At 54.3% G+C, this 23823-nt stretch overlaps 10 protein-coding genes across 10 annotated transcripts; 5 read left to right on the forward strand and 5 right to left on the reverse strand.

Annotated features, from left to right (window-relative positions):
- Positions 1 to 2448: 2448 nt before the first annotated feature.
- tpcA (O-methyltransferase tpcA) lies at positions 2449 to 4084 on the reverse strand (the record flags this gene model as incomplete). Its single annotated transcript, XM_001217070.1, has 4 exons — positions 2449 to 2794; positions 2849 to 3116; positions 3179 to 3622; positions 3682 to 4084. The coding sequence occupies 4 exons, from the start codon at positions 4082 to 4084 to the stop codon at positions 2449 to 2451; spliced, it is 1461 nt and encodes a 486-aa protein (XP_001217070.1).
- Positions 4085 to 4655: 571 nt separating this feature from the next.
- On the reverse strand, positions 4656 to 5687 carry tpcB (metallo-beta-lactamase type thioesterase tpcB; the record flags this gene model as incomplete). The annotated part of the gene is made up of 2 exons (XM_001217071.1): positions 4656 to 5462; positions 5532 to 5687. The coding sequence occupies 2 exons, from the start codon at positions 5685 to 5687 to the stop codon at positions 4656 to 4658; spliced, it is 963 nt and encodes a 320-aa protein (XP_001217071.1).
- A 512-nt stretch (positions 5688 to 6199) lies between these two features.
- tpcC (non-reducing polyketide synthase tpcC) lies at positions 6200 to 11754 on the forward strand (the record flags this gene model as incomplete). Its single annotated transcript, XM_001217072.1, has 5 exons — positions 6200 to 6540; positions 6598 to 6904; positions 6969 to 8069; positions 8126 to 10480; positions 10543 to 11754. 5 exons carry the CDS (start codon positions 6200 to 6202, stop codon positions 11752 to 11754), a joined length of 5316 nt encoding a protein of 1771 aa, XP_001217072.1.
- Positions 11755 to 12365: 611 nt separating this feature from the next.
- tpcD (trypacidin cluster transcriptional coactivator tpcD) lies at positions 12366 to 13629 on the forward strand (the record flags this gene model as incomplete). Its single annotated transcript, XM_001217073.1, has 2 exons — positions 12366 to 12920; positions 13015 to 13629. 2 exons carry the CDS (start codon positions 12366 to 12368, stop codon positions 13627 to 13629), a joined length of 1170 nt encoding a protein of 389 aa, XP_001217073.1.
- A 734-nt stretch (positions 13630 to 14363) lies between these two features.
- Positions 14364 to 15053, forward strand: tpcE (Zn(II)2Cys6 domain-containing transcription factor tpcE; the record flags this gene model as incomplete). The annotated part of the gene is made up of 1 exon (XM_001217075.1): positions 14364 to 15053. One exon carries the CDS (start codon positions 14364 to 14366, stop codon positions 15051 to 15053), a length of 690 nt encoding a protein of 229 aa, XP_001217075.1.
- A 667-nt stretch (positions 15054 to 15720) lies between these two features.
- Positions 15721 to 16401, reverse strand: tpcF (glutathione S-transferase tpcF; the record flags this gene model as incomplete). Its single annotated transcript, XM_001217592.1, has 1 exon — positions 15721 to 16401. One exon carries the CDS (start codon positions 16399 to 16401, stop codon positions 15721 to 15723), a length of 681 nt encoding a protein of 226 aa, XP_001217593.1.
- Positions 16402 to 16929: 528 nt separating this feature from the next.
- On the reverse strand, positions 16930 to 17376 carry tpcG (oxidoreductase tpcG; the record flags this gene model as incomplete). Its single annotated transcript, XM_001217593.1, has 1 exon — positions 16930 to 17376. One exon carries the CDS (start codon positions 17374 to 17376, stop codon positions 16930 to 16932), a length of 447 nt encoding a protein of 148 aa, XP_001217594.1.
- An 820-nt stretch (positions 17377 to 18196) lies between these two features.
- On the reverse strand, positions 18197 to 19159 carry tpcM (methyltransferase tpcM; the record flags this gene model as incomplete). The annotated part of the gene is made up of 1 exon (XM_001217594.1): positions 18197 to 19159. The coding sequence occupies one exon, from the start codon at positions 19157 to 19159 to the stop codon at positions 18197 to 18199; it is 963 nt and encodes a 320-aa protein (XP_001217595.1).
- A 557-nt stretch (positions 19160 to 19716) lies between these two features.
- On the forward strand, positions 19717 to 20935 carry tpcK (decarboxylase tpcK; the record flags this gene model as incomplete). Its single annotated transcript, XM_001217595.1, has 3 exons — positions 19717 to 20013; positions 20232 to 20624; positions 20684 to 20935. 3 exons carry the CDS (start codon positions 19717 to 19719, stop codon positions 20933 to 20935), a joined length of 942 nt encoding a protein of 313 aa, XP_001217596.1.
- Positions 20936 to 21325: 390 nt separating this feature from the next.
- Positions 21326 to 23486, forward strand: tpcJ (oxidoreductase tpcJ; the record flags this gene model as incomplete). The annotated part of the gene is made up of 7 exons (XM_001217596.1): positions 21326 to 21508; positions 21575 to 21644; positions 21704 to 21751; positions 21802 to 21923; positions 21985 to 22063; positions 22123 to 22140; positions 22189 to 23486. 7 exons carry the CDS (start codon positions 21326 to 21328, stop codon positions 23484 to 23486), a joined length of 1818 nt encoding a protein of 605 aa, XP_001217597.1.
- Between the last annotated feature and the right edge of the window lie 337 nt (positions 23487 to 23823).

Raw genomic sequence — 23823 nt, forward strand, 5'->3', positions numbered from 1 at the left:
TGAGGGTCTAAGCCTTTTTTTTCTAAAGCCCGCAAACCCGCGCAGGTTGAATCCTAACCCTGCGGGTTGTACCCAACCCGCACCGCGTGCATCCCTACTAAAAACCTGAGTTGATTAAATTAATCTAATTTTTTTTTTTTTTTTTTTTTTTTTTTTTTTTTTTTTTTGTTTTTTACTACAGTTAGATAAAAATAAAATATTTACTCTTACTGTTAATCCGTAGTTAAATTATAATAGAGATTATTAATTTAATTCTAGCCTTACCAGGCTATTGCCCACTCTAGATATATATATATATCATTAGCAGTAGTAGAGATATATATTTAATATAAATAGTTAGAAAGTAAGAGAGGAAATTAGACTGATATAAAAGACTGTCGGATATACTAATTAAATCTAGATTTTTAATCTTATAGGCTAATATAAGCTGTAAATAAAAATTATATAATAAATGCGCTAATTATATTTAATTTTTAATTATATAACTAGAAATAACTATAACTTTCTACAATAGCATAATACAGAATAAGAGTAGTATTGTTAGATGCAGTAGAACAAGCGCTATTAAATGGTACTATTTAGAAAGCCGAGAGGTGTTGTTGGTGGAAGGTCAAGTTCCAGATACTCGCATACTAGAAAATAGTGGCTTTGTGGCTGAGAAAGAAACCGCAAAGAGCTAGGTGTGAAGAAAGGACATGGAAGAGAGCGATGCTTCTGGAGACCTGGAGAACGAACGCATTGGCCGTATCGATCAGTTGCTCTGCCAGCAACCCAGCTTGTTCCGAGTCCATGATTCTGTTGGACGTGAGAACTTGAATCTTCAATTTTCCATTTCCTGGCTTAGACCAGATCATAAGCTCATCCTGTAGATCAACACGACCCATTGAAAAAGATCTCGAAATACTGCCACCATCCTTTAAAGACAAGGGACTATTATCACATACAACTAGGTGGTTCAAGATGCATCCTAGTTTGGTATCCGAAGACCAATCCGTACTCTTAGCACGTATGTCGGAGAAACCGAGGTGGCAGAATGGCAGAGAGTGCGCATATTGGTCATGTAAAAGCCTGCACAGGTCATTTACATTGCGGACCTGCGCGAGACAAACTCGAAATGGGAGACGATTGATACAGTACCCGAGAATTGTCTGCGCCTGTGGCAATGGAATGTCGCGTGTATTTGTCACCACTCCAAACACAACGTCGTCCATCTTGGCCAAACTAGCCAAAATGAAGGAGAGAGCTGCGTTGATCAATGTTGGGATTGTGATATTCCCCAAAGCGCTGGGGAGGTCTCCGAAAGCGATCTCATGGATCTCTGTGGAAATTTGATTCTCTTGTAGCTCCGAACATGGAAACTTTGTCATCACCGAGCCTACATAATACTAGTAGGTTACGCAGCTTAGACAGATCCCAGGGGTTGACAAAATCCTTTAGACCGCGCGGATTTGCGGGCCACCGCGCAGGTTAAAAAAATACATAAAAAGTGATAAAATCCATTATATTATGAAAATTATGAAACTTATGAATTTTTATGCATTTCGATTACCTGCGCGGCAGTTTATGTAAAATATATATCTCGGCGGTGTGGGTATAGAGTTTATATTCAAAACCTGCAACCCGTGCGGGTCCTATTTTATGCCTGCAGGTCGTACCCACCCCGCATCGAGTGCACCTCTATTCAACTTATACAACTATATGTTAAACCCTGTGATTTGCCTAAGCTGCGCGACCTGCTAGTATAGTAGTTCAAGCACGAGGTTGACTAGAATCCACTAGTCCGAAGAGGCAATGCTACTTATCCTGGGAGCCGGACGGCTCCTGAGGACTGGGTCGAGGTTCTCTAACACAATGATCCTAAGATCTAAAGCAGCAAAGGTAGAAGTAAGGCCAAGAGAATATGTATATCCACTTCTGATAAGAGTTTGGATGAATCGTACTTGTTGTGGTTTAGAGAAAGATTGATACTTGTCATTTTTATCTGGAAGCTCAAGGGTTTATATGGAAGATGAATATTAGATTAATTGAAAATCACTTAGGTTCTGTACAGAAATTAGATAGGATCTTTTAGTTATAGTATCGTTAATAGACTCTAATAGACCCATCGTCATAAATATTAAATTAGAACCCAGCAGCAAGGCGTTACAGTTAGATAGGAAGATCCATCTCTATTCGTCCCATAACATCTAGAGAATCTTTGATATAGATAGTAGCTGAATAGGGCTAGCGCCTCCCCTTCTGTGAGGCCGGAGTTTGTATGGGCAGTGAACGGTCACTTCCGGACTCCTAGATGTATATAGGAGGAGGGAGAGATACAGAGGCAGTGGCTCTCTTCGTCATGATTCGACGGACACTACTCGTCGCTTGAACTAAAAGCATTCTGGACAACAACGCATTTGGAGAAACGAAATAACGTAGGCGCCAATACTATCGAACCGGGACAACTGGCTAAGCTGTTCTAGCATCTGCTCGCACTGCTTCAAGCAACGAAACCTGACTTCTACACTCCCATATCTGCTTCAAAGCCAGCCCCGCAGATTTAAGTATGGTTTTAAACTCCTCTGGAGTCCTCTCAATCCCGTTTATAGCTGCCATCATCGTAAGATCGCGACTGTGACTGAATCGGGCGTGGAAGCCATAGTTTGCTGGCAGAGGAGCAGGAGCTGAGGTTAAGTCCGGATCACCAATGGTAGTATTCATCACCTGCTCACAAATTAACAAGCGAGAATGTGGCGCCATACTTTCCCGAATATGCGATAAGATGTTGACACAGTAGTCATCCGACCAATCATGGCTGAAAACAATAGTTAGCATGCTTTTCAACTGGGGGAAGAACCCGGCCACATACAGCACATATCGGAGGTAATACACGTCGGCGCCCTCGACGGGGTTCTTATCGAAAAAACTGTGCTCCATGAACTGCACTCGCTGGTCCTTCAGAGCCGCGGGGTTTTCATTCGGCCAGACGCTTTCCAAGGCTTGTTGGATGACTGGACCTCGATCTTGAATAACGAACCGTAAATCCGGGTACACTTTGCTGAGCTGAAGAGCAAAGCCACCCACGCCACCGCCTACATCGACCACCAATGCATTGTCCAGCGATGCCCATGGGAAGTCTGGAGAATAGATGGGTTAGATAGCTCTCCGACACCATCAGGACAGGATAGAATTATCGTACCAAACACGTGGGCTGCCCCGAAGACGCGCCCACCGCCAACCATGGCCAAACCCATGATTTCCAGCTCGGGACGTGCCACCAGACCATCTTCGCCTGGGGGTTGGGGTTCCAATATAAGGCTAGGAATTCCCGGATAATGGTATCCAGAGTCAAGTAGCTTGTCCGGCTCCACCCTTTCCTCTATCCATTCCCACCGAGGTTTAGTTGTCCCAATAGCATCCTGCCATGCCGTTCGAGTGACGTCGTATGACGGGCCCGTAGAAGGGTCTAGGAGGGTCTTGGGTAGCCGATCGGACGCCGTAAACGCCTCGCTGCCAGTCAATCGGACGTAGGCTCGAAGAGGCTCGTTAGCCACCAAACAAGCGGAAATTGTATTATTGGCGAAAACGTCGGGGCCCACTTGGCGGAAGGTGCCCATTGAGCATAAGTATCGGAGGATCCGAGCTTTGCCAGGGTAAGTAAATTCGTTCCCTCATTCTTTCACAATAGACAGAGCCACTTACACAGCTTCCGATATTCAATGCCAGTCCGGCTGCTGAGTTCTTTAACAGGCATGCCGCCCTCATTGTCCTGGGACGCGAGAATATCCGGAATGCGCCTCTCCACCGCAATGTACAAGGCGCGCGATTCTTGATATTGGCCGGCAATCTCGAGGATTCTTACACTCGGTTCGGACACCAGCTCGATTAGCTTGCCGATGGCTGCGGTAATGGTGCGCTGAGCATTGAACAGCTCATGGCTCGGTAGGACAAGTTCCGCGCCGGCGCGTCCCGAAGACGCGCGTTTCTTGAACGTTTCTGCCTCATTGGACCATTCTGCTATAATGGTCTGAGTACACTTGGAGATAATCTCCGTCGTTTGGAGGAGCTGTACGGCGTCCGAGAGGGATTTCGGTTGGCGTTCCATGTTGGTGCAGTCGACGGTCCAGCTCTGATCTGTCTGGAGCCTGTTTCCTGCCAACCGCAAACGAGCGCCTGGTGTTATTGTCTTAAAAGGAAATATCTCCCACGCGTCTGGGGGAGAAGAGCGGAATATTCTCCTGTCCGAACCAATGTCCGAACCCCGAGAAAGCTACGTCCGACGCCCGGCCCATCAATATGGCACGACCACGAGGCGGGTGTCATTTCGCCGATGATTCGTGCCGACCCCGATGACAGTGTGTGCAGGCGGGGGATTTCGTCTGGCTCATTGCGCAGGGGACGGCCAAGAGGAAGAGAGAGAGGGGTGGTTTGGTTCCACACGTACTCATTCGGCCAGGTGCTCTATCCAGAGTTCCTTGGTAGTCAAACCCTCTTGTACTTGTTCGCTCGGATGTTAAACGTTTCATGTAGAATGTGCTTACTGTCGCCTAAAGTTGTGCAGTCTAATTTTTTGTACTTGGGAGTTTCATATTGGTTTGACGCCAGAATGTAACATAACTCAAAACACCCAGATTGAAGGTCGGCTTGTCTCCTGACTCATTGTCTGTAGGCAGAATTTACGGGCTGGATGTGACATCATTCACTATAAACCATCTCTTTTCGCCTCGACGGACCTCGAATGCGACGCACCCGTCCCCGGCAAGCTTCCCGAGCACCTCATTAATGAACGGTTCCAACGCCATTGTGCGTACCTGGTCGTCTAACCCCTTGCCATGCATGGCGGTCACCAGCTCCTGGACCGTCATGCTTCCCTTGCTTCGGCCCTTGCTCTGCTCTTCCCTCTTGTTCCGGGCCAATGTCCGGACAACTCGGGCCTCCCGTCTCGCCTTCTGGTCCAGTTCCCCTGCGATCTTGGCCAGAAGATCGGCAATCACCGCGCCGTGCGCTGGATATCCTACCCGGCAGCCGGACGACTGCATCAGTCGGAGCGAAGCCATCCAGATGCCTAGAAGTTCAACTGCACTAGTGCCGTGCCCAAGGACGTTATCGCCGGTGAACATTGCGTTTTCTTCTTCAAGAATAAAGCACATGTGGTCGTGTGAATGCCCTGGGGAATGCATCGCACGAACAGTGGCACCCTCGACATGGAATACCTGGCCATCAATAATAGGCTGCTGACCGTTACTGGAACTGTGTTTGAAGATCGAATTGGAGAGATGAGGGTAGAGTCGGATTAGGTCAGGAACACCGCCAGTGTGGTCGCCGTGCCAATGTGTCAGGAGCACGTGGGAGAGAGTAATAGCAGAATCTCTGAGGGTAGAAGAGATGAGATCCGTCCATTCAGGAATACCCTGGCCCGTGTCGATGATCAACCTCTCTCGACCGGTCCCCACGATGTAGGTGTTCGTCCCCTGGAGGGTAAACTGTCTATCACGTCAGCGATTGAGAAACACAGGAGCGTCTTAACCATGGGGAAGAATGGATCTGTATACCTTCCCTGCATTTTGGCCCAGCACACGAAGGACGCGCGGACTCAGCTGCTCGACATCGTTCAGCTTGGGCAAATGGTCGTGCTGGATATCCAGATAGTTCTCGAAAGCAGAGATATTCAGTGCCTTATTGATTTGACGGTAGCCTCCCCGCTTCATGGTCAAAGGACACGGCAAGGGCCGTTAATGGGTGGACTGGTCACGCACGAAAGTGAAAGCAAAGTGTTGCTGTGTGGTGGGCGCTTTTCTGGGTCGCTTTTCCCTATCAAATCACAGCGGATCCTAGGTCAGGACTAAGCACATCTGGCGGAGTTGGGCCGTTCGGAGCATTCCAAGTTTTGCTGTGCGGCAACGTACCTATATATGCCGAAGTCATTTAGCCCGAGGTGGCAACATCCTGAGCCGGCTCGGTTGGGGCAGTTCATCACGATTCGGACTGTACTACGGTCGAACGAACCTGAAACCCGTCTCATATATGCCGAGACGTTTTGGCCCGAGAGCAACGGAAGATCGCTGATCTAATAAGGCAGTTTCTCCAACCCCAGTGCAATTATAAAGGATACCTACCTAAATGCAGGTCTTAAGACTAGCAAAACGGTCTTAACTACTGGAGCCAAGTCAAGAAAATCCAACCGTCTAGTCCGGTCGATACTGGCAGATCGATGAGAGCCATGGATTTCACCCCGTCGACAGGCACTCCGGGGGAGTTCCGGAGGATGAAGCTCACATATTTCACCAATGAATTTCCCTCAGATGACCTCCCCGGTCTTGCTCGTCAACTGCATCTTCACAGCAAAGATAGACGTCATCATATCCTGGCCCGTTTCCTACAAGATGCAACTCTGGCTATCCGCGAGGAGGTTGCGCAGCTGCCACCGGCGTTGAAAGACTTGCTACCCCCCTTCGAATCCGTTCTGACTTTTGTCGAATACCCAGAGATGCGCAAGGGTCCTTTGTGTGGATCGATAGATGGAGTGTTGCTCTCCACAGTTGAACTGGCCACATTCATTGGGTATGTCTGTTCAACTGAACTGCAGCGACAGGAGTGTCCGCTAACGCTTAGAGGCAGCTACTTTGAAGAGTTCCCTGAAACATATGACTTCGAGTCCGCCCACACATACCTGGCCGGGCTGGGAATCGGGCTTTTATCAGCCGCAGCAGTCTCACTTTCGCGGACCTTAGCAGACATTGCCTATGTCGGTTCCGAAGTTGTACGCATGGCCTTCCGTCTCGGGGTTCTGGTCGACAACGTGTCTGAGCAGTTGCAACCTCGGGAACTGGCCAGTCATGGAACCCCCGATAGTTGGGCGTATGTATTGCCGAACGTGACGCGAGAGGCGGTTCAGCAAGAGCTTGATGTCATCCACTCGGGAGAGGTCAGTAGAAGCTGAATCTCGCCGCCCCAACAACATCGGCAGCACCGACTGACCCATCCACCAGGGAATACCCGAGACAGGCAAAATCTTCGTCAGTGCCTTCAGCCAGAGCTCTGTGACTGTGAGCGGCCCTCCGTCGAGACTGAAAGATCTCTTCCGCACGTCCGACTTTTTCCGGGATCGAAGGTTCTTCTCACTCCCCGTATTCGGTGGATTATGCCATGCAAAGCACATCTACACAGAGACGCACGTACAGCAAGTCGTACGGACGAAGCCGATGGATATGTTAAGTGCCAGAGTGCTACCTCGAATTCCCATCTTTTCGCCCAGCAGCGGGAGCCCTTTTCCTGCAGCCACCGCTACGGAGTTGTTTGAGGGGATCATCTCCGAAATCCTCACCCAAGTCATCCAATGGGACAATGTGATCCAAGGTGCGCTTGACCAGATCAACATTCTCTCTCCGTCCGAGTTCCAAGTATTGGTCTTCCGCATCTCGCTCCCTATTCACGATCTGATGGCTGCGGTAAACACGGAACTGAAGGGATTCCAAGCCACTACGAAGGAAATCATGCCCTGGGTTTCGCACACGGCCAAAGACAGGATCCCCAGAGAACCATCGCAATCGAAGATTGCCATTGTCGGCATGTCCTGCCGGCTGCCCGGCGGAGCCACCAATACCGAGAAATTTTGGGATGTTCTGGAGCAAGGCTTGGACGTGTATCGGACGATCCCACCGGACCGTTTTGACGTTAATACTCATTACGATCCGGCGGGCAAAAGGGTTAACGCTAGTCACACTCCGTATGGTTGCTTTATTGAGGAGCCAGGCCTCTTCGATGCCCCGTTCTTCAACATGTCCCCTCGTGAAGCGCAACAGACCGACCCCATGCAGAGGTTAGCTTTGGTTACCGCGTATGAAGCCCTGGAACGAGCAGGCTATGTCCCGAACCGTACACCGGCGACCAACAAGCACCGCATTGGAACTTTCTATGGCCAAGCGAGTGATGACTACCGCGAAGTGAATACGGCGCAAGACGTCGATACATATTTCATCACCGGCGGATGCCGCGCGTTTGGTCCCGGACGGATCAACTATTTCTTCAAGTTCTGGGGCCCGAGTTACAGTATTGACACCGCCTGCTCGTCCAGCCTAGCAACCGTGGAGGTAGGTGGTCTCGCTAGTCCTCATCCTCACCATAGTCCCTGCTGACTGTGAACTAGGCCGCTTGCACTTCGCTTTGGAACGGCTCCACTGACACCGCAGTGGTAGGGGGCGTAAACGTCCTGACGAACTCGGACGCATTTGCGGGCTTAAGCCGTGGTCACTTTTTGTCCAAGATCCCCGGGGCGTGCAAGACCTGGGACTGTAATGCCGACGGCTACTGCCGTGCCGACGGGGTGATCTCGTTGGTAATGAAACGACTGGAGGATGCACAGGCTGATAATGACAACATCCTCGGTGTTATCCTGGGAGCTGCGACGAATCACTCGGCCGACGCCGTTTCCATTACTCATCCCCACGCTGGTGCACAAGCACACCTGTTCCGGGATGTTCTGCGGAATGCCGGCGTCGATTCCCATGATGTCAGCTACGTTGAGCTGCACGGTACCGGGACCCAGGCGGGCGACTTTGAGGAGATGAAATCCGTCACAGATGTGTTTGCCCCCCTCACGAAGCGCCGAAGCCCTAACCAGCCTCTCTATGTGGGCGCTGTCAAGGCAAATGTAGGCCACGGAGAGGCGGTGGCTGGAGTCACTGCACTGCTGAAGGTTCTCTTGATGCTCCAGAAGAGCGTCATCCCTCCACATGTTGGCATTAAGAACAGCATTAACCCGCAGATACCCAAAGACCTGGACAAGCGCAACCTCCACATTCCGTACGAGAAACAGTCATGGAAGAGCACCCCGGGCAAGTCCCGGATTGCTGTTGTGAATAACTTTAGCGCGGCAGGTGGCAATACATCCGTTGTGCTTGAAGAGGGTCCAGTCACAGAGCTCACGGGAGTCGACCCCCGTCCATCCCACGTGGTGGCCATCTCGGCCAAGAGTAAGGTTTCCTTGAAAGGAAACCTCGAGCGTTTCGCTGCCTATATCGATACCAATCCGGGCGTCTCCTTGTCTCACCTCTCCTACACGACTATGGCCCGACGCCATCACCATAACCATCGACTGGCTGCGGCGGTGTCCGACGCCGAGCAGTTAAAGAAGCAGCTGACCTCATGGATGCAGTCGGTCGAGTCGCATAGACCTATCTCTGCTACTGGGCCTCCACCGGTGGCGTTTGCATTTACCGGGCAGGGGGCCTCATACAAGTCCATGAACGTGGAGCTGTTCCATACCCTGCCAAGTTTCCGCGAGCAAATGATGCATTTGGACGCTCTTGCTCAACAACAAGGGTTTCCCTCCTTCATACCCGCTATTGATGGAAGCCACCCTCAGGACCACGCCCACTCGCAAGTCGTCACGCAGCTCGCTCTGACAGGCACTCAAATTGCGCTTGCTAAGTACTGGATGTCCTTGGGCGTCCGGCCGGAGGTGGTCGTTGGCCATAGTCTAGGGGAATTTGCCGCACTACATATCGCCGGCGTCCTCTCGGCCGGGGACACCCTCTTCCTGGTTGGTCGACGGGCCCAACTCCTTGAACAGCACTGCGTACAGGGCAGCTATCAGATGTTAGCGGTCCGCGCATCCGTGTCCCAAATCGAAGAGATTGCGGACGGCCGGCTGTATGAAGTTGCTTGTATCAACGGACCGAAGGAGACCGTGCTTAGCGGGACCCGGCAGGAAATTCGCAACATCGCAGAGCATCTCATGACCAAAGGGTACAAGTGCACCGCTCTAGAAGTTGCCTTTGCCGGTCATTCGGCCCAACTGGACCCTATTCTGGACACGTATGAACAGATTGCCACTAAAGGGGCGATATTCCACCCTCCCAACCTGCCGATTATCTCGCCCTTGCTCGGAAAGGTCATCTTTGATGACAAGACGGTCAATGCAACCTACATGCGACGGGCGTCGCGTGAGACAGTGAATTTCCACGCGGCTTTGGAGACGGCGCAAAGAATCTCCACTGTTGACGACACAACTGCGTGGGTAGAGATCGGGCCCCATCCCGTTTGCATGGGCTTTATCCGGTCCACTCTGCAGTCCACGGCGCTGACAGTCCCTTCCCTGCGTCGCGGGGAGGAAAGCTGGGTAACAATCACTCGGAGTCTCAGCTCCCTGCACTGTGCCGGAGTGGAGGTTCATTGGAACGAGTTTCACCGGCCATTTGAGCAGGCGCTGAGACTTCTGGACCTGCCTACCTACAGCTGGAACGACAAGAACTACTGGATTCAATATAATGGAGACTGGGCGCTCACGAAGGGCAACACCTTCTATAGCTCTCAACAACAGAACTCCGCCGCCGTGGATGAATTGCCATCCGGCCCGAGGACTTCAACAGTTCAGAAGATCGTGGAGGAGAGCTTCGACGGACGTGCAGCCAGGGTGGTCATGCAATCGGACCTGATGCAATCCGATCTATTGGAGGCTGCATATGGTCATAAGATGAATGGGTGCGGTGTCGTGACATCGGTGAGTGCGGTCGTACTGTCTGTTTCATCCCAACCGTGATTCTCTGACACTGACCGTACTAGTCAATCCACGCTGATGTTGGATTTACCCTCGGTCAATACGTCTACAAGAAACTGAACCCCAATACCAAGGTTCCCGCGATGAACATGGCGAGCTTGGAGGTTCTGAAGGGACTGGTGGCTAACAAGAACACCGACAAGCCCCAGCGATTCCAAGTGACGGTTACTACCACCGACATCAATTCTAGGATCCTTCAGCTCGAATGGCGTAACGTCCATGCTCACGGCCCTGCAGAGGAACCTTTTGCCAGCGCCAAGATCTACTACTGCGACGCTTCCGAATGGCTGCTGTCTTGGCGGCCGACCCTCCATCTGGTCCAGGGACGCATCCAGGCTCTCGAGCGCCTGGCGGAAGCCGGTATTGCCAACCGGTTCTCCGGACGCATGGCTTACAACCTTTTTGCCAACAGTCTCGTTGACTACGCGGGGAAATACCGCGGGATGCAGTCCGTGGTCATGCATGAACTCGAGGCGTTCGCGGATGTGACGCTGACGGTGGAGAAGGCGGGTACCTGGACAGTCCCGCCGTACTTTATTGATAGCGTGGCGCATTTAGCCGGCTTCATCATGAATGTATCCGACGCCATCGACAACCAGAAGAACTTCTGTGTGACGCCCGGGTGGAATTCAATGCGGTTCGCCGCTCCCCTTGTTGCCGGTGGCAGATACCGCTCCTACGTCAAGATGATCCCCACCGTGGAGGATGACAGTGTCTACCTGGGGGACGTCTACATACTCCAAAACGACATGATTATCGGCATGGTGGGCGGGATCAAATTCCGGCGCTACCCCCGACTCCTTCTGAACCGTTTTTTCTCCCCCAGTGATGACAGCACCGCCAAGACAGCCGCTGGGGAGACCCCGCCCGCACCCACCACCACTGCTGCCACTGCTATCACTGCTGCCACTAGCACCACTAGCACCACTAGCACCGCATCCACAGGCCAGCCGCCCAAAGTGGATGAGACATCTCCGGTCGACTCTAATAGTACGGCAGCAAGAGCACTGGCGTTGGTGGCAAAGGAGGCGGGGATGGAGGTCACCGATCTTCAGGATGACGCTATTTTCGCCAACCTGGGCGTGGACAGTCTGATGAGCCTCGTAATTGCCGAAAAATTTCGTGAGGAACTTGGGGTCGTCGTGGCGGGGAGTTTATTCTTGGAATATCCCACCGTGGGCGACCTGAAGAGCTGGCTTCTAGAATATTACAGCTGAAGGGCGAGATGAAACTGGTATCAGATTGGTCCGATAGGTTTATTCATACATTCAATGCGATCCCATTATCATGGATACCTGTCAAAACCATTGGTAATTATAGCCGTATTATAAATACAGCTTAGGTACCACTTAAGAACCGGGACAATTGTTCATAGTGGAATGGGTATTTTTGTTATCAACATACTTGTCCAGTGCCATCTAGTCATCCAGTCTGCAGATAATGAGGTTACAATGCATCCCGCTAAGCAAGGTAAAGCGCCTAGGGTGTGCCATCGAAAAGGACCCCGCCTGTAGAGACGATCCACGGGTGGCTTGAGTATATTTAACTGGAGGGGACAAGTGGCATGCTTTGACGCCTGAGAGAAGGTGGCCTCCGAATATCCTGCCGAACGATCTGGAAGCTGATACGCCCAGCCAACGTCATGGACGCCGTCACCCAGCTTGAAGTCTGCATCAACGAGCTCGTCGCTTCGGCACGAACCCTGGTAAGCTTCTGCCGGGAAGGAGGGCTGTCCTCTCCGGGACCGCAGCTGTGCTTTCCAGCCGAAGCTCCGACAAGCGTGCATGAGGCGCGACGAGCGACGCTCGCGAGCGTGGCTAAAGTCCAGATGCTGCTGTGTGATTCCCTTAGTTTCTTCCAACAGCTGGCTTGGCACGTTCAACTCCTGGCCTGTCTCCAATGGCTCGGCCGGTCTCAAGTTCTCATTTGCTTACCCCTCGGCTCAAGCTTCTCTGTTCGGGATCTTGCTCAGCTCTGTGGCGTTTCTGAGACAACTCTCTCGCGGGTAGTCCGGCTCACAGCTACAGCCGGTTTCCTCCAGGAACCGCAGCCCGGTCAGATCATGCATACACCCCTGTCGGGAGCTTTTGGCGGCCAGCCCTCTCTTCGGGACGCCACACTATTTCTCTCCAACCGCATTACGCCGAGTGCGCTGCAGATGGCGTCAACGTTGCATCTTGGACGCACGGAAAGTGCGGCCGAAAGTGCATACAACTTGGCTTTTGCCACTTCGCGGACCTTTCGTGATGCCTGCCGCGTCACGCCCAAGCTGCACCGTCAGTGGATCGCCTACCTCCGAAACACGGGGGATTCCGATGACAGCATTACCGAGGTTCTCACTCGGTTGGACTGGGCCCATCTGGGACGGTCTTGTATTGTGGAGGTAAAGACTCCGTCCCTGCTGGGCTAGTCTTTGGCGACCCCCGAGATGCCCGAGCGGGCATTGCATAACTCTTCCTGCTGACTCAAAACCCTAGTCCGGGGCACGGTCGACCACTCGAGCCAGGGTGCTCTCCAAGCTGTATCCTGCGCTACGTTTCGTTGTACAGCTCTCGGGCCCCGACCAGGACGCGCACGATACTCGCGCATCCCTGACGCCAGTGCCCTCCATTCCGGGAATTATCCAGCTGGATGAAAACTACCCGCATATCAGTGTGCAAACACGCAACCTGGGCTTGGCCCAGCCTGTCCTGGATGCGGCCGTGTACATCTTGCACCTGCCGTCCTTGTCGGTTGCGAATTCGCCCTCTCGATCGATAGTCGTCAAAGAACTGCAGGCCCACATGGATGTTCTGTCCTCAAACCCCTCCGCCGTGCTGATCGCCACAGCGCGGGTGCTCCCGCCCCCGGGGTCGGTCCATCGGGAAGTCGAAGCCATGTGCCGAGTGCGGGACTTCACCCTCATGCAGCTGACGAATGAACACGAGCCCGAAGTGGCTGATTTTGACGACTTGGTCAATGCTGTGGAGGCTGGTGGAGCAGGCCGCCTTGTAGTTGCCGATAAGCTTCGAGCCCGGAACAACCTGTTGGTCGCATTCGTGCTGAAGTACCAAGAAGTCTCGGCGCCGGGCGCGTTGCCATCTTCGTTCTAAGCTGTAGGTGGTTGCCGTTGAGGTCTTCGAATAGATGACGAGATCCCATCCATTCCTCTTATTTAGCCTACATGTAAGCACTAGCATTCCTGGCGCTCAACTCTCCCTAGGTGTTGGCGTGCGTCCTCACGATGGGGCCCGACGCTCGACAGTCTCAACCATCCTGTCAAATATGATTATTGGCAAAGCCACGTGAAGCCCTACCACTGCGCCGTGCACCGCGGGAGGACGTTCTGATTCGCGGTTCTCAGCGTTGCAAAAGATTACTCGCACCTGAAGGAATCACTGGCCGTGGTGGGCAGAGACAACGGAAGAACTACGAAAACAACTCGCGGCGCCCTTTTGCCGTAGGTGGTTGGCCTCTGGGGATAACAGAGACAACTGGCCGTCACTGCTGGGCCATCGTCCTATCATTCATGAAGGGAACACCCAAATGGTCAATCGATACTCATTTTGGGGTCTAACAACGCCAGTATCAGTCCCCCTGTCAAGTATCCTTGTTGGTGGGCTAGTCTACGTATGGTGGAAATCGGCAAGCGAACCTATTTCACGCGATGTTCCGAGAGTCAGATTTAGGGAGCTGGAAGTCTGACAGTCCCAGAAGCTGTGCTAGGACAAAGAGGGGACTGACTTGGCTGAGGACAGTGCAAGGCAGTTTGCAGTTTGCAAGAAACACCTCTCAAGGAGCCCTCCTCCACTTTTGTTCGTTAGGCAAGTCACCAGGGAGCATCACAATGTCTGCAGAAGGACACAAGCTCCGTGGCAGCTGTCATGCCTGCGCCGCGTCCAAAGTGCGATGCTCCAAGGAAAAGCCGACCTGTTCACGATGCTCCAAACGAGGCACGACCTGCGAGTATCTCATCACCAAACGGCCCGGACGGAAACAGCTCAACAATCGATCGACCGCCAAAGAGTCCAGCAACACCACCAGAACCAGCCTCGCTACAGTACCGCAGGGGTTGCTAGAACCAGATCCGATGTCGACTGCCATCCCTCTGGCCGACCAACCGCCATGGTCGCCTCCGGGCACGACACCCTCGTCCTTAGACGTGTTCTCGAGTCTGTTTGACTCGGCCGAGGGCTCGTGGTCGTTGCCGCTCGCCGACTGGGACAACGAGGTGGATGAGTACCTCACCCACCTGGCCATGCCCCGAACGGCAAACTCAGAGCCTCTGGACGCCGAGGGTGGCATCACCAGTTCTCACAACACAAGCAGCAACAGCCCCGCCAGACCACCGACTCTTCAGCCGGTCTGCCCCCAGCTCACGTGCGTCGCCCAGTCCACGTTCCCGGCGCCCGGACAATGCCGGGGAACATCGCCGACCCTCGTCCTGTACCTGTCTCAACAGTGCGCTGGATCTGTTGAAGCGGCTGACCACCAGCGATCCGCGGGACGACTGCACATCCGGCGCCCCGCAAGATGAATCGGCCGGCGGGCGACGGTCGATCGATGCCATGATCCAGATCAACCAGCAGACGATGGACCAGATCTATACCATGCTCTATTGTGGGTGTTCGGAGGATAGCTACCTGCAAGCCGTTGTAGCCCTGATTATCTTCAAGGCCCTGGACCGATACGCCATGGCAGTCTCGAGGCCCGTCATCGCCGCCGATGGGGACGAGCTACGGACCGAGAGTGAGGCTGTCATCGGTGGTGCCGCCGCCATGACAGACAGCCGCCTGTCAGCCGCACAGCGTGTGCTGGGTGAACTTCACCGCGTGCAGCGGGTGCTAAACCAGCTGTCACAGCGATCCGTGGCCTTGCCTGCCAGTGACCGCTTGCTGCCCAGCAAGAACGCCTCCTCCGCCGTCTCAACGATCGTGATGGACCATCTAGAACGGGAGCTACGCAAGCAGTTAGGCACACTGTCATCCGAGATCATCAAGATGTTGCAATTAGCAGAATAGCATTGTAGAGCAATCTGAAACTACACGAGCAAGCAACAGGCCTTCATCAGTGACAACGCGGAAGAAGAACATGAAATTCCACCTAACACACCCCACGCATAGATAATGCGGAAGGAAACCTCCTGTAGACTGACCACCTCCACTCCCCCGGTGACTTCCTTAACTAGTAACCCTAGTAACCCTTCAGCTTGGCGGGGGCATCACAGCCGACAGAACCTTCTTGACCGGCTCGCGGGCCACCATGCGATCCAACCAATTCTTAAGATGAGGGAAATTTTCCACGTCGTATCCATCCTCCGTCTGAATGATCTTCTTCAACGTCATCTGCCAGGACACCCAGGCCAGATCCGCAAACGAGCACTTGTTACCTACCAGCCACGGCCCATCGCCGCCCGGCGGCACCGGTTGCTTGGCCAAGTAGCCATCCACCACGCCCGAGACGCGGTTCATCTCCTTGATGTATCGCTCCAGCGCGCTGGGGACGGGCTCCGGGTGGTACTTCTTGAACCAGCACGCCTGTCCGTAATAGGGGCCCTGGCCGCTGGCCTGGAAAAACAGCCACTGACGCGCATGCTGGGCGTCGTTGGTGTCCCGCGGGAAGCTAATGTCGTGTGCTGTGTCGTACCGTTCAACGAGGTACTCGACGATGGCGCCCGATTCCCACAAGGTGAGGTCCGTGTTCGGATCGTAGATGGCGGGCAGACGACCGTTTGGGTTGATCGCCAGATATTCCGGCTCCTTGACCTGCGAGAGCTGGATAGGCATGAACTCGTACGGCAGCCCTAATTCTTCGAGAATAATGGCCACTCGCGGGGGGTTGGGGCCGCCCTGACCCCAAACTTTGATTGGCAGCAGCTTGGACATGGCGAATTGCTGGTCGTTCTCCTTGGCTCGTAGGCGTTCGGTGCGATCTGTGTTGGAGAGGTACTGATGAGGATCTTAGGGGTTGAGGCTTGGGTTGAAATATTATTATACTCCGGGATAACCTGGGAAAAGAGTGCGGTATTGGGTTGCTTGTTCGGGAGAACACCCTAGACCTGGCTAGATCTTCATTCATTACAAAGCTCTTAATAATAAGTCAATTCCTGGCCGTCGGTGGTCGGTGGATGAAAAGACCGACGGCGCAGCTACGACCGGGGGGGCGGGGGGAAGGGCAATGCTGGTAGACGTAAGATACGGGTGCGGCCAGCGCTCAGCTGATGGTACGGATTGTCTTATTGCCTTTCATGGTGGTATGGTCATATGTACGTCTAGGGCCAACAGCCTATCACTATTCCCCATTTCCCATTCGTAGGGCTGGAACCGCTGGGTTCAAGAATCACAACTTGGAACGGAACCAAAGTACTGCCGCAAATCCATGTTCTCCCATGTTTTACCCCTCGGGCTCGCCTCCTACCCTGGTCCAGTGGAGGGGAGGTATGGATGGAGGAACGGGAAATAGTGCCTCACAAACCCCATGAAAATACACATCGGCGCCCCGGGGGGTGACTTGGCCGGTCCATTGACGGAGATGACGCCGACATTGCGCATATCCCACCGGCCATCGGGGTCCGTGGCCGCTTCGATCATAGCGGCGGCCAGGTCGGCATAGGAGAGCGGCGATTTTTCCTCCGTCAGGCTCAGAGCGTGGCCGCGCTGGACATCGAGCGATAACCCGCCGGGCTTAATGAAGACCGTCGAGACCCAATCCCCCTGCGCGCGGAGAAACGCCTCGGTCTCGACTAGGTCCCGATAGACGTGCGAGGCTGAACGGAGGAGAATCCACCGGATTAATGCGGGCGTTGCGCGGGACAGCTGTTCGTCGAGCGTCGCGGACGAAAGGAGTACGAGCTTCGGCATTATCGTAAACTCACTTTCTTTGTTTAGAATCTGCAGCGCCTGGATGACCCCAATGGCCGTATCCTGTGCCATCCGACAGCCAGGGATATTATCATTGGTCGAAACCACGAGAAAAACAGCCCGACAACCCCGGATGCAGTCGGTCAGGAGAGAAGTATCATGGATACTACCTTCGAAGATATTGACCTGGCTGGAGGGAGTGTCTGCAAGCTCTGGAATTAGCGAGAGAAGCTTCGGCTTGTTGCGACAGTAGGCATGGATTCTGGCCGTGGGCGACTGGAGCAGCAGGCGGACCAGCGCCGTGCCACAATTGCCTGTTGCGCCGAGAACTGCATAGGTCGTAGTCATGCTGCTGCAGCGGCTGATGAGGATGATGATGATGAAAATTCGCGAGCAGGGCTGATACCTTCCATGTTCCAGCCTGGGTGCTATAACTGCGGCAGAAGGCTGCAATGAAGGGACTGGACGCCCGAATGTCGGGATGGGTCGTCGGGTCGTTGGCTCGGGGCAATTGTCCCCACGCCCGACTATAATATCCCGCGAACCCTTTTACACCGATCATTGTCCCGACAGACGCGAGCGCCATACGAAGGGAGATCGTCAGCGCTATTCCCAGAAAAGAGAAAGAGGTGGGGACAATAGTCCAGCTGGGGAACTTTGCTATTTGTCCAGGGAGAGACTATACTACGGTGTAGCCCTATCTGGGACCGGGTAGGTCTACAAAGTGCCCTATGGACGACGCTTCAACCAACCCGAAACCCCTTCCCCCCTTTCGCCCTTCGCTCCCTCCGCCCATCTCATAGACCTTTGATGTCAACGATCAAGCGTTCGTCCGGGTCGCCAGAATCAAGGTCACCGGCCAGGCTCCATCGAGACGACTTCCCTGACGAACCAGTTCTTCGATCTCCTGCCAAAGCGAAGTAAACGCCTCCGGGTCCCGGAAGGCATGCGGAAACGTGCGGAAGTGCTCCTTGAATCCGTCCAGGTCCATGTCAAAGCGCCACTCGTCGTCGTGCTCAAAGGTGATCTGGTCATGGGGCCCCTCGTGATCCGGCTCCGTTACTTCGCCCCGTCGCTCCGGCGGCAGCAGTCCAGTCAATCCGCCGGTCTCCTGGTTCAAGTAGATCCGCAGCGCCCTCTGGCGAAACAGTCGCTCGTCCAAGGGCGCCACGTTGTAGTGATCCTGGCTCCGGACCATGACGTTGATCGTGTCGACCGGCTGGTTCGCAGTCTGCAGCAGTAGCCGGCCGCCCTGTTGGCTGATCCGTTCCCACACGTCCTGCACCCGGGCATCGCGGAACCGGGCTGGCCCGAAACCGGCGCAGGCAAAGGTGCCTCCCGGCCGCAACTGTGCCGCGATGGCGCGCATGGCCCGCGTCTGGTCGTCCGCCCAATGCATGGCGTTCATCACAAAGACCATGTCCACGGATGCGGCGGGAATCTCATCGAGTTCCTCCATCTTGCCCACCCGGAAGCTATATCCCTCGGTGCCGAGTCGCTCTTCGGCTTGGCGGACATTTTCCGCCACTACGTCCGAGACAATGACGTGATGGAACTTGGACCTGAGCTCCTTCGAGTAGACCCCGTTGCCGGCACCGGCGTCGTGCACCGTCTCGAAACGACCGCTGTGCCCCTGATGGTAGTTGTAAATGCGTTGAAAAAAGCTGTACGGCACTTGCGGGCGGCCTCGGCGGTAGTTCTTCCAAAAGTCGGGGTCTTGCGCGAATATCTGCTCATGAGTCTCCATCATCGGAGAGGTGGGGTTGGCTGTGTCGACGGACATGGTGGGCGGAATCGCAAACGTCACCTGGGCCTCGTGAGTTGGGATGGAATGAGAGAGAGTGAGTACGTGGCACTTCCAACGTAGAAAAAGCTGATCATCGGTCGTCCTCCCCGTGGCCCCCTTATCAGTTTCCACCGACGAGTGCCCGTGGAACATAGTCCGACAGCGCATGGGGCAACCATCGGGGCACCTGAGGGGACGGACTCTCGGAGAGGTAGAGGGTCTCCGCGCCATATCTATCGGGGCTAGAGGTAATATCCACCGCGACGGAAACCTTACGACCCGATCTCTACGCTTGAAGACAGAACAGAAAGAAAGAAAGAAAGAAACCTCTTCGATTCCAGTGCCGTCATGATGAACAGTATGGAGTATCACAGAGTAGAGACCCGCGACGCCAGCAACAGTGGCCATCATCTGCTCCCACCCACAAGCTCCTTCAACAATGTCTGACAAGCAACAATGGCACCCGCTAAGGGAAACAGAGACCGAGCCACATGCAACCACTGCCATCGGGCGATTAAACCCCGCACCATCTCCATGTTGGCGTCCGCGCCCTTATGAAGCTGGAACAGTGCATTGTTGGTAGGGACCATACAGACCCACGTAAATGGCACCATGGTGATGGTCGTGACGGCCGCGAGCACCGGACGGCCCCAGGGCTGGTGGGCGGCTCGCTTGCGGGCCGCGACCCACCCGTGGAGCGCGCACGTGGCGACGGCGATGGTGGGCATGAGTTTATGTCCGTAGTCGTAGAGGGAGGCGAACTGCGCGAGCAGTTGCTCGGATTGCGTATTGGTATCGAGGAAGACCGGCACCGCGACGAGCGACAGGCCCATCATCGCCCCTACCGCCGGGTTAGCCATTTCGGTGTGGTTCCGGACTCGGGGGAAGCGCAAGGCCTGCCTGCGAGAAAAGAACCAGCGATGACGGCCGTCGCCTGGACGCCGATCTGACGGGGTGGTGTGGCGGGGGTCATGGTGTCTTTTCTGCGATCGTACCGTGTGAATAATAATCGGGACCGAAGTTGCTTCCTGCCAGGGGATCCTCGCAGACTCCAGTTCACCACTCCCAGTCCACCCGATGCACAGCGGGCAGTTTATATATCGGTGACTTCATCGCAGGCAGGACGACCGTCGTCGGGGCGATTGGAGCCGGACCACCCTCGCAGCGTCGTTTCGCCTTCCCCGAAGTGAACGACTGTGGTCCGAGCAGCAATATATTTGCAAAATGCTGTGCCCCTGGGACCATTCTTTTCGGCAATATCTTTGATCTCCCAAATTTCCCAAGAATGAGCGACGTGCGAGCAGGGTCCAACGACCCGCCCGGCAAATATCTCTGTCTGACCATCTGCGGCTATCGGAAACCGGGCATGAGCGAGGAGGACTACCGACACCATATGACTAAGATCTCGGCCCCGATGACCAAAGACCTGATGGTCAAGTATGGCATCAAGCGGTGGACCATGGTTTGTCCCGTTTCCGTCCGATCTGGTCTTCTAGGGGGGCAACTGACGGGGCAGGACAGATCCATAGTCCCGCCGTCACTCGAACGTTGATGGACCAGCTCTACGATTCACAAATGGTCAACCTGGCCGACTTTGACTGCTTTAGCCAGGTTGTGTTCAAGAGCGTGGAGGACTATAAGCGAATGAAAGAGGATCCGTATTATAAAGAACACTTGTTCAAAGACCATGAGCACTTTGCCGATACGAAGAAGAGCCTGTTCGTGCATTTCATGCCTCTGCCTCCGCCCCTTGGACCGTGTCCCGGTAGCTGACTGGTTTCGGATCCCATAGGATGACGATCGGATGGATTGAAGAGTTTGTGCGGGACGGCGTCGCGGTGGATGGTTTAAATTAGTGCCTGCAGACTGGGTCTCGTGTGTTCGGGATGTAGTTTACAATTCCTTCACAACGTTGAGGTGTTCTTTTTTGGGTTGTCTTTTACCACCGAGTGCCGACAATATCTAGTTTCCCGGACGGGGACTGGATGCCCCGACGCTGTCCTAGTCCGTTCCGGTCACTGTGTTTGGACTCTCCCGCTCGTAGGCCGTCGTCCGATGTCTTCATTTCCGACTGTCGTCTTAAAGCCTGGAATTTCCATGTTTCGGTGAGGTCATGAGCCGGATACCGGTTTTCAAGTGAGAAAGAAAAGAAAAAAGAAAAGCATGCCGTCGCTGAAGGATTGGGTGGTCGCTGGGCTCGTGCCCATGACGATCGCGAGTAGTACGAGTCGCTTGCCCAGCAATTGCACGAACGGTCCAAGTAGCCGACGTTGTTGGCAGGATGGTTTCGACATCTGGTCCGACTATACTGATCCCAAGGTGGCTCCGCCGGGCAAATTGGTCGAGGTGAGAGTGCACCGCCAAACGATCCCTTCTCGCCGCCACTAACACGCAACCGCATTCCCTGCTTAGTACGACCTCACCGTAACCCAGGTAACCATCAGTCCCGATGGCTACGAGAGACTAGGGACGGTGTTCAATGGTTGGTGCCGGCGCCCCAAGGATCAAGGATCGATATGCCCATTGACGTGGTGGCTGCAGGACAATATCCCGGGCCGCTCATCGAGGCCGATTGGGGTGACACTCTCCGTGAGTAGCGTTCAAGCTTCTTCACCGCACCTTCTGACCCCAACCGGCAGGGATTACTGTTCATAACAACCTCACGAATGGCAATGGAACCGCTGTTCATTGGCATGGCATCCGTCTGTTTGAGACGAACTGGATTGACGGAGTCCCCGGGGTGACGCAGTGTCCGATTCCTGTAAGCCCTCGTTTCCCCCGCGATGCAGGTGGTCGGGAAGGAGGCTGATGAGGCAGTCCAGCCCGGAGAATCTCAGGTCTATGAATTTCGAGCGACTCAGTACGGCACGTCCTGGTATCATTCGCACTTTAGCTTGCAGTGTGAGTTCCTCCCACAATCCCTCCCATCGGGGCTTCGCGCCTGCTCACATGCCAACCAGATAGCAACGGGCTGTACGGTAGGTCAGCCGCTCTCCGTGCAAAAGCGTCATTCTGATGTCTCCCAGGACCGTTGGTTATCCACGGTCCATCTAGTAGCGATTGGGACGTGGATCTTGGCCCGTGGACCCTCACCGACTGGTATCATGAGGATGCGTTCACCTTGAATTGGATCTCGCTCGCCGGCCAGCTCGCCCCCATCCCTGTATCGACATTGTTGAACGGAAAAGGTACTTACGACTGTGACCCGGGCCTGGACCCGGCCTGCACCGGAAAGCAGGAGTATTTTGAGACGACTTTCCAGCAGGGGACAAAGTACAAGATGGCGATCGTGAACACGGCCACTCTGCTCACCTACACATTCTGGATCGACGGGCATAACTTCACGGTGATTGAGGCTGATTTCGTCCCCGTAGAGCCGTACTCGACCAATGTGCTTAATGTAGGCATGGGACAACGATACGAGATTGTGGTCGAAGCAAATGCAGACCGGACGCAGGGCTCCAGCTTCTGGATCCATGCGCACTACTGCGATATCCCGGACGTCATCCCGAACAACAAGGTTGGGATCATCCGATACGATGAGAGCGATACGAGCGAGCCAGCCACGCCTCCACTGAGCGAGCAGCATCGAGACTTCGGATGTTCGGATCCCAGTCTGGGAGACCTGGTACCGGTCGTCAAGAAAACTGTCGGCCCGCGCGTCAACCAGATCGGCCCGCACGACTACCTGACGATCGGTGAACAAGGAAAGATCCCGACCCCGTGGGAAAAGGATCCTAGAGTGCATTTATGGACCATCAAGAATACGGCCATGTATGTCGATTGGCAGACCCCCAGTCTCGAAAAACTCACCGCCGACCACGACGAGGAGTTCCCGCCGGAAACAGTCCCGGTCACCCTAGATTTCGACACCGGAGAATGGGTCTACTTTCTCCTCACGAGCAACTATTCCCTGGAGGACGTCGTGACGCCGCGGAATCTGACGCCTTCGGTCCACCCGATCCATCTCCACGGCCATGATTTTGCCATCCTGGCGCAGGGCAAGGGCCCATTCACGCCAGATATTGCGCCGCAGCTGGACAACCCTCCCCGGCGAGATGTGGTCGATGTGGATATCGGCGGGTACGCCTGGATTGCGTTTGAGGTTGACAACCCTGGAGCGTGGCTGTTGCACTGCCACTTGCAGTATCATGCTTCCGAGGGTATGGCGTTACAGTATATCGAGCAACCGAGTAAGATCAAACCACTGATAGAGAACGCGGGCGTGCTCAATGATTTTGGGAACCGATGCGCCTCGTGGAAGCGCTACTACAATGCGGTTGACATTCCCAACGACAGACCTCAAGACGACTCGGGTATCTGAGGGATTGATCGGTGCCGCCCTGGGAGCAGAAGCAAGAAGAGTTCGCAGAACCCGGATCCCGGGCATCACACAGCCTTCATTGTGTTAGATACCGCCAGAACTGCCTACATGTTCAATTCCAGTGCTGCCTCCCAGTAGAAACATCCGGCGCGAGCCTAGTTGCCCGTAGTACTACTTCCGCTGATTTCCGCACCGAACTTGCCAGCACGGACGAGCATAGAATAGCCCGACCGCGTCGGTTCGGGGATTTGAACGGGCCTTTTGCTTGCCACCCAATGGCTCCAACTGATTCACCATGCCACCTAGGACAGGAAATATTTAATCCGGCAGAGGGGAC

This window comes from Aspergillus terreus, genomic scaffold (genome assembly GCF_000149615.1).
Source record: "Aspergillus terreus NIH2624 scaffold_12 genomic scaffold, whole genome shotgun sequence".
Taxonomy (NCBI): Eukaryota; Fungi; Ascomycota; class Eurotiomycetes; order Eurotiales; family Aspergillaceae; genus Aspergillus; species Aspergillus terreus.